The following is a 15,170-nucleotide window of genomic DNA, read 5'->3' as shown; positions in this document are numbered from 1 at the left end:
TATCATTGCGTGTTTTACTCGCTTACACTGTATCATGTTGTCCTGGGTCATTGTGTTATTGCGTGTTTTGTTCACGCACACTGTATCATGTGGTCCTGGGTCTTTGTTATTGGATGTTTTGCTCGCTCACAGTGAATCAATGGTCCAGGGTCATTTCCTTATTTGGTGTTTTGCTCACTTAGACTGTGTCATATTTTCTTCGGCCATTACAACGTCGGGTGTTGACGTGTTTAACTTGATAGGTATGACTTGGGTTTGTTCATTTTTCTTCACTCCACACAATCCGATTACGATCAGGACGCCCAATTCGACAATTTCTGCCAGGGTTAGTACGGACATGCCTATCCAGAGTCCAAGTTGTCCTCCGATGTCACTGACAAAATTCTCTGTCTGTTTGATAATGTCAAAATAGAAACTGTCAGTTGCTATATATAAACACTCCGAATGAGAAGTTACGTAAGTGTACAAAAAACTAATGGCATGCATTTATGAGCTGTTATATGTGGTATGATTTCTTGTTATGGAGTTGTATCGAGGAGAGCAATTCTATATTCAAAGTGAAAGCATGCTAAATGTTTTAATCTGATTCTTGCGACAAATAAGCTTATGGTAGGAAAGCAATAAAGGCATAGAATAGGGTAAAACTTTTGAATATACAAACATTTTTGTTGTGAACATATCAACAGTAAGCAATATAGAATGTCGTGAAAGCTTATGCTGAATTACAAATTACATATTTGTTTTAGTGAACTTCCATTGGCATATATCTCTACCTCAGAATAGTCGCTGTAGTAATGCAGGCAAACGCTATATGTGATCATCTGTATACTGATTTCGATTCTCGAAATCCTTACTGTGTAGAGAATATGCCTACAGTACACAGGCAAGCTTTTACCCAGGGTGATTTCATTCTCGCATAAAACCATTTATATTCACCCATGTTGTATTTCACATTGAACAATAAACTTATATTTTATATATATTTACTGTTATTTTCTCCCATAGGCAAAATAGCAAAATAGCAAAATTTAAACAATATTCGTCAGAATGAAATTTTCCTTGCTATGCATACCGTGTACGCCTCTTCCTCATTGAACGCCTGGACAGTGAGTGAGGAAAAATACACCCGAACCAACATGACGTTATCACTGAAACAAAACACAAGCAATTAATGTTATGGTTAAAAGACAATCATTACACAACACAAATAAATTCTTTATATCCATGAGTTTCAGGCTTATGTGGTATAAGGTCTAGACAATGATATTATATCAATGAACCCACCCCCTCCTCAATGCTGCCAGAATTTATACAGTTTATTTTAAGTTTTCAAGATAAAGATTTCCCCTATTGTATTAAGGTTATAAAACATGCTATTTTTTGCTTTGGGTTAGAAGTAAGTATCGAATTAGTTAGGTATCAAATCTGATAATTAAAATTGTACGTGCAGATTTACAGTCTTAAATGGAAGCAAACGCATATCGCGAAGGTCAAACAATTGTGTTAAGGAAAATATTTCCACAAACAAGATCAGATAAGGGCATGACTGTGTAAGCAAATGCTCCAATGGTAAAATCTGCCAGTACGATCTTTGGAAATGTCTCGTATGATAGAACATGATGTGAACAATGATAAATGGATTTTAATTAAAACCGAATGAAACTTTGGTTGCCGTTATTTAAAACAATATATGTTTTTAAGTGTTGGGTAAAGAATTTTATTACCTTTTACACTATTCTATATACTGATAATTTGGGAAATTAATTTGGATTAAAGGGTAAGATTGACAGTTTACCTCAGTGATGTTTCCTTTCTGTTTTTATCACGGAGTATTTTACGAATCACCGGCTCGGTTGATCGGGACGGCCATTTTGTCATGGTAATCAGTTGTTCGAATTTTTTCTCGCTAAAGATAAAAATGAACAAGAAATAAATGTTTAAAGAAATATATTTCCCTATAATCTCCTACTTTAACAAAATGTTTCCAAAAAACTTAAAGTACACAAGTATAAGGTTAATGTCATTTATAAATAAATTAAACGATGACCTTTTTATGTCGGGTAAGCAGATGCATGACAAATTTGAGTAATACTTGTAGTTAGGTAAAATAAAATCCTTTCTGAGAAATACATAAAGTTTGACATCAAATATCTAGTTTCATACATGATTTAGACTATTACGATCAACACGTGTTAATTTTACAGTGAATTTCTATGTAAGAAAGTAAAATATTTGGCGATATGCTCTGATGATAAAAGAATGTAAAATTATAACATAAGCAAATAAACATGTAGTTAGATAGTAAAATGCAATTGTTTTCAAAAACTGCTTATTTTGTCTAATATGTCGTAATCAGCGAAATAAATTCAATAAGTGTGTCATTTCAAACGTAACATTATTCAATTATTTAGATATATATATATTCAATATGTTTACATTCATATCGTTTATTTTACTCTTGAATATCAATGCTGATTAATTCAGTTTTCTATATTTTATATTTCTATATATCTATATTACATGATTAATTCATTTTCTTTTTTTGTATTTATGTTATAAAAAATGTCCATGTATGTCCTTCAATATCTGACATTTTTATTGTAAAAAGTATTTTTTGTTTCATTGATTTTCATTGATTGCATTTGTAGTAAAACATACATTACAAATAAAAAGTGGTAATAAAATAAAGCCAGTAATGATTTCAACTGCTTCACTCAACTGTTTCGTCCTTCGAGGACTCATCAGTAATTCATAATGCTTAAATGAAACATGTTATGCTAGGTAAAGTGCTTTTTAAAGTGTTTTTATAAAATTTAATGATACATTTTTTTAATCATGAAGACGTATTGCTTTTTTATATTGAAACATTCTGTTCAATAATTTCGATGTACGTTGTAATTCGTAAATGCAGCGAGCGTATATGAAGCAACCATAGTCAGCAATCAGCAAACGGCATATATTGGCTCACAAGATATCAAGATGTCAAAACATTCATAATTTAAACTCAAATTCCATAAAACGAGGGTAAATATGAACGAAAGCAAGATTTACACGATAATCCTTGAAATGACTTCCGGAAGAACAAGCGTCTTCTGCTTCATCGGAAACTCCTATCGTGTAAATCTTGGTTTATCCAAGTAAATAATGTTAGGTTCTCAAATGATAACAAGGTATACAACAACGCAACCAACTTGCAAACTAACAAGCAAACAACACAGAGTTGGTGCATGGTTTACTTACTTGCATGGTTGTTTGCAGTTAGGACATTGAGAATGGATGGATTTCTGCATGAGTCTCTTACATTCCAAAACTACAACGAAAGGAAACGGATTATTAGTATAATGCTGTAAGAGACATAAGAGATATACAGAGACCATTCTGACCAGGTATATCATTGTTTCATGCCATATTTATTTTACTGTGGCAGAAGTCTGTGATACAAAATATGTGACTGTGGTATCTAAGCACAAAGAGTTCCTGAGTAACAGTTAAGGGCAGAAAGTCTCAACATTGTTGGGTTCAAGGCCAGAGCGTATCAATGTATTACAGAAAAAAATGACTGTTTTTTTTTGTTTTTTGTTTTTTGTTTTTGTTTTGTTTTTGTTTTTGCAATGCTTTTTCTGAGTGATTCCACATTTGCGGCAATAAATGTACTTGCGGATATATTACATGATTTATTGTCCCCTTCTAAATCTTCATCCGATCCACTTCTACACTTTTCCTCGGCCAAAATGTTCAAGCAATCTTCAAGACATGCCTGCAAAAATATAATCCCACTAACATCAGTGACTATGTATATAACATAAATAAAAGATAGATATATATAATTGGCAAAGTTTTCTTTTGTTATCTTTGTTTTCTTTAGATTCTCTAGAACGGTGTCTGATGAAGAGATGTAAATAGAGAAAACTGGTTACTTGTTTATATATATAATGAAAATAATAGCACGGTTCAGAATATGCAGGGCTCTAGCTATAGCAACCTAACATCTAAATTTGGACTTTTATTTCGATCACTTTGGATTTTCCTCGGTCATCACATAGGTTTCAAATTTTAGACCCTTAGCATCAATGACGAATTCTATAAGGCAGAAAAAGATGGATGTTTCAGATTTATTCATTATTTGGCTCTACTTTTTCTATTAACTATACATTTGCATTTAAGGGTGTCTTTTGTACCACAGTGTATCTTGAAATTAAATAATAACATTAAAGGGAGTAACATGCAATAACCATGATAAAGTAAACTGAATTTCTAGGTCGTGGAAAACGATATGAGTGATTTTATCATAAAAGATAGCTAGGCTATAGACACGTACCAATAAGTTTGGGAATTTATTTGAACTGTCACATCTCCCACTGGGACCCGCTTTTCTGTTGTATTCTGTCTGCATAAAGGAAACAAACGACACAATATTATGCTTAACGTTGAACGCAACTGTATATAAATTGGAGTTTAATTGCTTAAACTTATTGATGCTTATAACCAGTTTCTTGCATAAATCTAACTTCAATAATAGAAAATATCAAGCTAATGTAAAAATGAATCAATAAATTATTGACGATGAAATAAAACACGTTACAATCAGGATTGAAATTCAGTTCAACTTGCAAAAGCACTGACCAATGAAACGGCTATGTTTATTTCAAATCCCGCCGACAATTTGACGCCATCTGTGCTTTCCAACAGCAAAGAATTCGTGTTTTCACTATCATATATACGCGTGTTGATACCAATTGCCTCAGCAATAAACGGGACGAATTCATCGTGGTTCAAAGAGATCATCAATTCTAATCCTAAACAGAATAAAGAAAACAAGAATCACATCATATTAGGAATCCAGCTTCTGATTTTAAAGTAAAGAATAAAGCGTATATAGCGTATGTACGGGAGATATTTGCGCTGTACAACGTTTTGCGAAAAATCCCCAATATGTACCTTTTGCAATTTTTGCGTATTTAAATTTTTGTCATTTCTTTGTCCAGAAATTTGAGGTATATCATGCTATGCGCATTATATCTTAATTATTTAACATCAGTCACGGCAACAAGTTATCCCAACCAAGAGAAGTGTAATTGTTTTAATGGAACTTACAAGAGTCGCCATGAAAGTCTTGAAATAGTTGATAACTTTGCCTGTTCAGTCTTTATATGGATGGTTGAATTGACTGTTTGACATAGTTCCTTCTACAATCTAAATATACTAGCTCACCTTGTTCTGGTCCAGCGGTATAAATAGGGACATTTACAGCTTTAATCTCAAAACAAGTGCCGTACAGGAAATCTCCCTGTGCGACGTTGGTCAATTTCCTGAAAAATATTACACAAAAGTATAATTTCGATGTTGTTCAATGTAATCAAATCACATGATTTTCAGTTGAAGATAAGTTTTATATACAATTTTCATATCATCGAAATGAAAAAAAAACCATTTCAGCTTCATATACTGAAAATGTCGAGAGTAAAACGACATTTATTGTTTGAAGCTTTGGCTAAATAACGATTTTTTCACCACTACAAAAACTGTTGGAGTATTGACTAGGGATCGTTTATTGAAACCACATTATCAGATAATATGTTGTTATAACGGAATCATATAATTGCATTGTTTTATAATTCGTATGTCATTAAGCTGTTTGCTATTAATTTATTTATAAGGCATGCTGTAGTTTAGCGTTATTGGGCAATGTGAAATTGAAATATGAAAGGTATCGTTCAGACACACACATTTTGCATTATCCTTCATAGCTAGATACGATTTATTGTCATAGATAGTCTACATCATTTGTCAGGATAAAAACATGAAAACTGATTATGAACAGATGCATGGTATCTGTGACCTAATGATTAAGTGTGACTTCAAATAGAAAGAAATCACGACATCACTCATAAAGCATTGACAAAATACGATACACTTACGTTTCTTCGTCGCAGTCGATACCTCGGAACGTACACTGGAGTAAGATATCGAGAGACCTGTAGGAATATGGATTATGTGTGTATGGATGGTCTAAACTGTAATCTGATTTTACGGTGCTGAGGGTCCTCCCAAACACATCTCTTGCTTCTGTGAGGGTTCCTACAAGACAATCAACTCACAACATCATAAGGAGGAGTTGAATGCTGCATATGACTTACAATGTACTGCAAGGAATCTTTTGAACCATAGGATTCTTTTAGATGCTTTTGTGTTAATATCAATATCAGATACACACGCTCTTGATTTAAACAGCGGAGAAAATTACATGGACACAACATCAACATACACTTAAGTGTATACTATATATTTTTAAACAATAGCAAATCATTTTTATACCAGTTATGAAATTAATTAAATTTAAGTTAAACTTAAAAGACCTTGACATAAGAACCACAACGGAACCACCAGAGCCTCAAACACGTTCAACTGCATATCGACAAAAAAAATTGAATGTATCACAATGAGATCACTATGCCGGCAATATCTGAAGCCCTTATCGGTAACAATACATTGTGCAACGTAATTGAGCAGCCGTTTAATCGATGTAAGATTTGACATTGACCTAATAGCAACATCTTAAGGAGATTGTTTTTCTACGGAGAAAGTATTTTTTACGGAGATATGATTTTTTCTTCCATAATTCTGATCAGTAAAACAAGGCGGGTCGCTTACTTTACTAAATTTAAATAGTAATAGGAGTAATACAGAACATATATAGGAACTGAAAAAGAGATGAAAAAAGATAAAGCCATTAATATTGTTAAAACATTCAAAAATTAACTGTTATATGTAAATATAAAATATATCTATACGACCAGCATTACTAGCTTAAAATATATGGATTGAAATATTGAATAATGTTATTAAATAGAGGACGTTTTAACCTTCTGAATTCAAAGTTAGTCTATGAGCCTGATTTGGAGTTGTTTTAAAGTCCAAAATCAGCGAGAAAAATTGAATGAAAAGTATATTCTTAAACTGCCTAACGTAAATGCGTAATTTTATCAAATTTGACAGATCCATTAAAAATGGTTCATGACTTTGTACAAAAATGTTGTTGTACTTTAACCGATTCCTGAACAGGTATTATAACCATATTATGGCTACTTTGATTAAGTTTAATTGACATGAAATTGACAGTTCACGTTAGGATAAAAGATATAATATCTGAAATCGTATAAAGAGTGCTATGTGTTTTCATACGAAATGGAAATCTGAAAACAAATGAAGGAAATAATGTTTGTAGTAAAATTTCATTACCAGATCGTGGATTCATTTGCGAAATTAGCTGAGCAGTAAATGCATAACTGATGAACGAAACAGGTACACAAATGAATGTAATGTTTTATGCATTTGTATGTTCATTTGTAAACTTTAAATTGGATAATGTATATTTTGACTTACAGCACCATTTGCTTGATTTAATGTATGATTTTGTTTTGATATTTGGATTTGTCATTGGTAATGTATGGAAATTAGATAGAATGTCCCTTTTTGATATCTTAGGCGTCAAATTATATTGATTTAGAAATTTTACATAAATTTACTTTCAAATGCGAGAAAATATCATCAAGTTAAATATGCTTCTTATACCACTTTGTTATTAAATGTTTAATTTTTCATATAAGTGAATCTATGGTTGAGTTCTCAATTTTTAAACCAAGTGTTACACAAGAGGTAAATATTGCATGCGAAATGTGATTAAATTTGCAATTTCCGATATCTTAGTGGTAACAATCATGTCTCAAAAAGAAAGAAATAATAATATAGACGTCCATCACACACACACACCCACATCCACACCCACACCCACACCCACACAAAACCACACCCGCACACCCACCCCCACCCCCACCATCAACCCCCCCCCCCACCCCACCCCCCCCCCCCCCGCCACACACAAAGTATAAAATAAGAAATAAAAATGTTGAAATAAATAAATAAACTCTGTTGCAGCTACAAGATTTGGGTTGTTGTTAATATATTGACTGAAATAAAGTGTCATACATATACTATGATCATAGCATGTTATCACACATCATGACCATATTAAACACAGCGATAACATTGGTTTAAAACTACAACTATAACGTCAATTAGAAGAAAATATTGGAACACAGATGACAAACAATGTAAACTGGTAATCACGGAAAGATTACTTACTAATTTTATATGCTGTCGCTGCGCTCTTAACTGCCTCAGTTATCTTTAATGTATGAACACATATTATACTTTGAAGTGCTGAAATTTGTTCAAAATACATTTAGATAGAAATAAAACACAAAATTAACCACTTATCTAGATAGAAAATAATATATTCTATATAAAAAGAGTCATTTAAGTTATATCCGGGTAGTAAAGCAGACAAATGCCCTGTATATCTAGTTACTTTTATGGCTCGAAATCTTAGCAATTTGCTTTAATTTGATCAAATGAAAATATTGCGATATGGACATAAAAGGACATCGAATAAGCATGTGTCTCATTATTTCACGAATTAAATTTTCGCTATCACGTTCATGTACAGCAAAAATGACCTGCTATAAAGTTACTGATAACTGTTAACTTCAAACAGTGTAAATAGTACATACAACAGTGGTCTCCCCAGTCTTATCGAAGTCCGATAGATTCACTCCAAGCGTTTGTTGTGTTGCATACAAAATAGCCATAAGTTGTGTGTTGTTTTTCACAGCGGAATATGGAGCTGGATTTAGACTGCAGAAACGGAACACTGGAAACGTAAGATTGTCCGGACGTACTTCTAAAGATGTTGTCAGATGGCCTCTGAAAAACATTATAAAAATACCACTATGTCACCATAAACTAAAATTTAATAAAACCAGTTTAAAACATGCATGAAAAAGTACATAGAGAGTAAGACTAAGTGTTCCAGAAGAACATCGACGACACCTGCCATATAATCCTTGGTCAACCCTAGTAAGTAATATCACGTTCTTAAATGAAAACAAGGTATACAACAACGGAACCAACAAAGAAACCAACGAGCATCAAAGACGTCCAGCTTCATATCGGAAGAAAGAATAGAATAGAGAGATTCAATCAAAGTGCATTTTTTCTAATTTCGGATCGATATATATAAGTAAATATAGATAAAATTCATACGGTTGTAACTGACCTATTAATAGATTTCTGCTTCACATAAGTTGCCACATCTGCTTTCAGTTGTATTATTTTTAGCTCTAAAGAGCCCGTAATCAAAACAGCAAGCACGGGTTCTCAAACAGCAGTATGATGTTGTTTACTTCATTATTTGACTCCACTGTATGGCGCATTAGATCTAATGAACTTAGAAGTCGAGAGCGGAGAGTTTACCTATGTCCTACTGTTCTGTTACACATGATGAAGTGAAACTCCTCTCCTATTGTATTACATGATGCTTTAATGAGGAAATTAAGAAATAAAGAATTAATTCGTTAGTGTTTTTACGAATATGCGTTAAATTTCATAAGACAGATAGCCTGTATTACACTGCAAGATGACGTTTTCAGTATGTGTTTTACATTTTCTATGAATTGCATGTAATCGTTGCAAAAGCTCATCCTAGGATTTAACAATGATAACTGGTTAGTCACATATCATATCGCGTTGCGATGATGACAAATTATAGAAAGTACATGTATAGTGATGTTTACCATTTAATTCAATGCAATGAATAAAATCAACCTATTGAGAGGTTTTTATCGTTAACATAATCAACTATGCAGCAGTAAGCATGGCTGACGAGTACTGTAGTGATTAGCCCGAAGACGAGAGTACTTCAGGCTTTCATTACTGGTACGATATATACTTTCCCAAGTAAAACCTGTACTCGAATTTTCTCAAAAATGATCCTGGTCTGTTCTGATGGTGCTGTAGTAGCTCAAAACGTGTAAGTGTTGATGTAAATAGTAGTAGATTAAACAATTTCATTTCGCTCAAGAAAGATATATTTTTTTATAGCAGAACGTTTGAAATTCTAGGCTGAAGAAACAAGTTGTGTGGACTCTGGGTTTACTTTGCCGTCTATTTTTAGGCAGATATAAATGGGATATGATTCAACATGCGACATAGTAAAGGAAGATTCGTTGAAAAAAAAAAGTTCTTTCCTTACATTTCATATATCTTATTGCTTCATATTTTGAATAATATTAAGTTGAAGATATTGGGATATGACGAGTACATTTAGCTTAGTATTCACAGTTTCACTTTATACATGTTTATTAAGTTTATATAGATTATCAATTCCCTTTAGATCACTTTTATTATGCTCCTGGTTCGGAAGATCGGGGGCATATTGTTTTTGTGCTGTCTGTTGTCAACTTTAACCTTGCTCATAACTATTGTAACGTAAGAGGTAAGAAATTCGTATTTGGCATGTGTGTTCATTGTGACAAGACCATTCCGGTGGTGCCAAAAGTTTTGACCGTAACTTTCGGCCTACATTTGAAAAACTTAAAGATTTGCCTTAACTAATGCGAAATGAAGACATACTGGCTCACAAAGTGTGCATGCAATAATGATATGCCTTACACGGTACAGTTTTAATGTTTCACTTCCGAATCTTATTGCATAGTGTTTCATAAACACATTTTGTTTGTTTTTATAAACAGTATGCAGATACTATAGCCATAAACTTCTAATAGCAAATCAATATAGGAACATCGTCTTGTTAGTCACCCTTACACCTTAACCCTGCTAAAGCTCAGTCGATTAGAGCGTACGTCCGATGAAGATCCAAGCTGTATGGTCCCGACGCACCTGTGCCGGTTCAAGTTTTGCAGGAAGTTTTAAAAACCGCCCTGTCTGTGCTAACATGGTTGTGTCCAAAACCAAAATACCTTATTCTAATTGTTCTGAATGACATGCTATGGACCTGACACATGTTGTTTTGTTAGGTAGCTACCAGGTATTTCATTGTATGAGGATATTCCGCCTGAAAATGATTGTCACCCGACGATGAATCAAGCTACCAAACTCCAATTCCTCCCATCTGCAACCCTCTCCACTCTTTTTGTTTTCTTTAACGCCATCAAATCTTTTGTGCGTGAAATTATCCTTCTATGCTAGATTACATCGATTTATAGGCATTTAATGGGGTAGGGTTGTGTTCATGGCCTTTGGGGAATATCCAAATCAGGCTCATCACTTACATTATCAATAAATATTACACGTTTCACTATGTGTCCCAGAGATGGCGCTTTTCTCGTGAATAAGTAATGGCACTATTTTCAGTATCTATCTTCAATTTACAACTCAAATGAACCAACATGCATGTATTATTGATGACTGCCAGCATTTGGGATCACAACACGGCAATGTGACACAATCGTGTCGACAGTATCCCCAAAGCTTATCTACAAAAAGATTTTATCAAAGCAATAACACTTAAGGATCGGAAAATGTTTTTGACAAAGAACATACTTTTACAAAATTTTAAGGCATTTCCGCTATCCTAAGGGAGTATATTCCCCAGCAAAAAATATCAATGGTAGCTCTACAATATTTATACATTGGGATATGTTTTCAGGTTATTGCTACTGGAAGAAAAAGAGGAAAGAAACTTATGATTTGGTAAACAGAAATGGAACCTGATTAAAAGAAAAAAACAGAAAACATATTACAATGTATGCAATACATATAAAACCAACATCTATAATTGTACAAATGAGGTCCACCTATTTATATCACAGATGATATAAAACCCATTTTGTTCATTATGTTATTGAGAAGTTGACACAATTCAACATAAATTGTGGAAACATTTAAAAATTAAAGATTTTTTATAAAAAATATTATCTTTTATTTTTATTTTTTTTATAAAAATATCATTTTGATAAATGTTTTGCTGATACCGTTTAGATTCAATACAGAACTATTACGGTTTGTAAATTAGAATGATGAAAGAATAAATATTGAAATTGACAACGAAATCGATATCATTCAATGAAATTAATGGGTGTATTTGTAATTGTAGTTGAACTCAAACACCGCTGTTGCAGCGTTTGATAATGATAGTGAGTTTTGATTATTTCAAATGGAAATTTAAAACGTATGCCCCAAAATGTCAAGATCGTATACAAATTACATTTATGGAAAACATTTCCTCCTCTTTGGGTCCATGGGTCTTATAATGCACAATTTGGTAAAGCATTTGAAGATCTTTCCATAATGAAATATTTTTATTCTACCTGTCTTGAGAATATCTGTCAGTTTGACTAATTTTGGCACAACTCTTCAGGCCCCTGTGGGTAAGACAGCGTCAATATGTGTATACCATTGAAGTACAATGACACACTATTAATTCTTTTTAAGGCAGTAAACTTTTAACAAGCCAAATTTCGCAAGATTAAGTTAAGGGGTTTCTGAGAAGAAGTGAAAATGCAAATTGTTTACGGTAGGAAGGCGACGGACAAAAGGTAAGTCCCAGGAACAAAATTATTCTCTACAGGAATAAGTAAATTTTCTGAAGAACATCATTATGGCAACTTGCATCCTTCAAAGTGTAATCAATCAGCTGACATCGATCACGAAACAGACAGAGTTCATTCAACTTAACGCTTCATTTTATAAGAGCGAGATAAGCTAAAACGGATACATAATTATATGAAGCATGCTGTCTTCAATCCGCATCCTTGTCATCAGATGAGATCAGTCTTTTAACCAAAGTAACATGACCATATAATTCACTGGATCAATATATTTTTTATAGGACAATGCAAAACATCTGTAAATGTACCATATCGATGAACACCTAGACAGAAACATTAAGGAAACAAGTCATATGTTTAGCAACACCATAGCACGATATAGATATCAGAAACGCTTTTCATGTTAATTGTACACCCTAAAATGGCAAATCCTTTGCCAGGATTAAATGAACCACATATAATGTATACATACAAATCCGTACATTTTGATAATAACTTAAACCACCATTGGTCAAACTATAGAGATAATCAATACTGAACCCGGGCTACATTTGATCATAGCGATGACTCGAAGTATAATAGATATTAGAAATAAGTCATGCGTACACTTATTGCCGGTAACAATTAGATGTAACACTTTATATATCCTTTGAATTCCAAGAGTGTTTTAGTGCATGGTCACAAGGGAAATGCCTTTTTTATTGAGACGTTTAACTAATTGTTTTACAGAGACGTTGAAAAGATCACTTTCCGTACAGGGAACAAAAATTATTCGCTTTTCCATTCACAAATGCATTATTTTCCGATTCATCACTTATTAAGAATAAGCAATATTAAGATCGGATTGTGATTGGTTCTTTTTTTTTACAATCTCCGAACGATAATGAATTAGTGTTGGGTTGTTCATATCTTATTTTGATGTTTTGGCATTATTGATATAGTAGTTATGCAAACTTTAAAATATAATAATTTACAGAAAATACACATTTTTAAACAGATAATTAAATGTTATAACGTTTTTAAGAGTTATAAATGAATATCCAACCATTTAGCCACTTTACCGTCCAAGATACCAAAACATTATGTATGTATCAATTAATCATTTTAACAGTTGTAATAACAAACATTTATAACACACGTCATACAGACTGTTAATGCATTTTGATTGGTTGATCTATGACTGGATGTGTATTTTACGCACTAACGGATTTTAAAACGGGCAATAAGTAATTCAATGTCTCTTTCAATAATTTGATTTTATATGGTTTTCTATCAATGTTTGACTGAAAACATAGCACAATTATTTACTTATTATAATGTGTAATTAATTATATCAGGTTTGTTTATTTGTTATTTGTTATATAAGCAATTATCGACATATTGTTTAAGGTCATATCATAATGCCCCAGCTAACATCAAAAACTAAACAAACATGGGTACAGGACAGGCCAATTCTTTCTTAATTATTTTTAAAGTTGAACACACTCGCCTAACGTCGTGTCTTTTAATGTTTGAAATAAATCTAACTAGAGTGAAATATCATACACAGCAAGTACTCGGCGTGTAATCTATATTTCTAGTATAATCTTTGTGGTGATAAAACAAACCTAAGGCATCAATTAATTACTACAACTGTTGTATAAAGAAAATCATCTACAATACATGGTGTACATTGTAAACACGTTTTAATTACTTCACACTGTAAACTGTGATCGGCAGAGAGTTTCATGCAAACAAAGAAGTTAAAAAGGCGCATTAAACTGTTTCCTTTTTTTTCAGTTTTCGACTCGTGCTGTTTAAATTGAGACTTTCGAGACGAGTTTCATGAAATTTCATGTGGAATGAAAACAAGTACAACATATTTTTTTATCTTAATTTTCTTTTTTTATAAATTTTCTTTTACAAGTCCAGATGTTGAGGACAAAATCAAAATGGGGCAGCCATTTTGGTGCGCCATTTTCAATTGATGAAGTAAAGTACTCAAGAATATATAACACTTTTGACATATAGGCAAAAATATTACGAGGGCGAATTCATTGGATTGAAAGCGAATTATGTGATAAATTACTGTGCCATTTATGCTGAGCAAAAGATAGCATGTGCCATTTTCGCTGACAAAAAGAAACGCGTGACGAACGTGTACTAAAATATGTGCAACTCACGCCAGATACTGCTGATGAAGTCTGGATATCTGATAGAAGGTGAATACCATGCAGCCAAGGGTGGACAAACACCAGAATATCCTTTGTATTATATACTTGGAATCTCCACACCGGCCACACCCGTGTATGGTCGTGTAACCGAGGAATTCCTTGATCGCTTCCAAGACAATCATGACTTTATAGCATCAGTTCACAATTCATCCAAAGTCTATCATGCAAGGGAAACAACAGTTGCGGGTTAGACTATTAGTCAAAAATATATGACTAGCTAGGGTTTTTTCAAAGAAAATTGTTGCACATTGTTATGATTGTTCGTTCGCCCTTAGCTCTGACCGATAAAACCAATCCTAAGATTTAAACTGGCTGTACTGTCACGTATTACCTAAAGTACCGTCTATCAATAACATGATACCATCAGCTGTACTGCAGTCTAATCATCGACCTATGTATCAGTATCTATTACTCACATCAATTTATAAAAGTTAATGTCATCCAGTCGACCAATCAGAGTTGACGAACGCATTCTCCTGTGTCAAAGCAAGGATGTCGTTCTGATTAATAAACAGAGTCTCTTGGAACATGTTGAAGTGTTGTTTTTCCC

General features: G+C 33.0%; 1 protein-coding gene across 1 annotated transcript; it reads right to left on the bottom strand.

The window, feature by feature from the left end:
* Positions 1–174: 174 nt before the first annotated feature.
* LOC132547625 (degenerin-like protein asic-2) lies at positions 175–14,742 on the bottom strand. The gene is made up of 12 exons (XM_060211407.1): positions 14,570–14,742; positions 8,571–8,763; positions 8,143–8,185; positions 5,919–6,078; positions 5,212–5,309; positions 4,624–4,796; positions 4,319–4,387; positions 3,655–3,757; positions 3,241–3,310; positions 1,796–1,906; positions 1,073–1,148; positions 175–390 (listed from the first exon to the last, which is right to left on the bottom strand). Exons 1-12 carry the CDS (start codon positions 14,740–14,742, stop codon positions 175–177), a joined length of 1,485 nt encoding a protein of 494 aa, XP_060067390.1.
* Between the last annotated feature and the right edge of the window lie 428 nt (positions 14,743–15,170).

The sequence above is a fragment of the Ylistrum balloti genome, unplaced genomic scaffold (assembly GCF_031769215.1).
Source record: "Ylistrum balloti isolate Yb309-2 unplaced genomic scaffold, AGI_CSIRO_Ybal_v1 Utg369964, whole genome shotgun sequence".
In the NCBI taxonomy this organism is placed as follows: Eukaryota; Metazoa; Mollusca; class Bivalvia; order Pectinida; family Pectinidae; genus Ylistrum; species Ylistrum balloti.
Note: the sequence above shows the minus strand (reverse complement) of the source record. Positions and strands in the feature narration are given on the sequence as shown.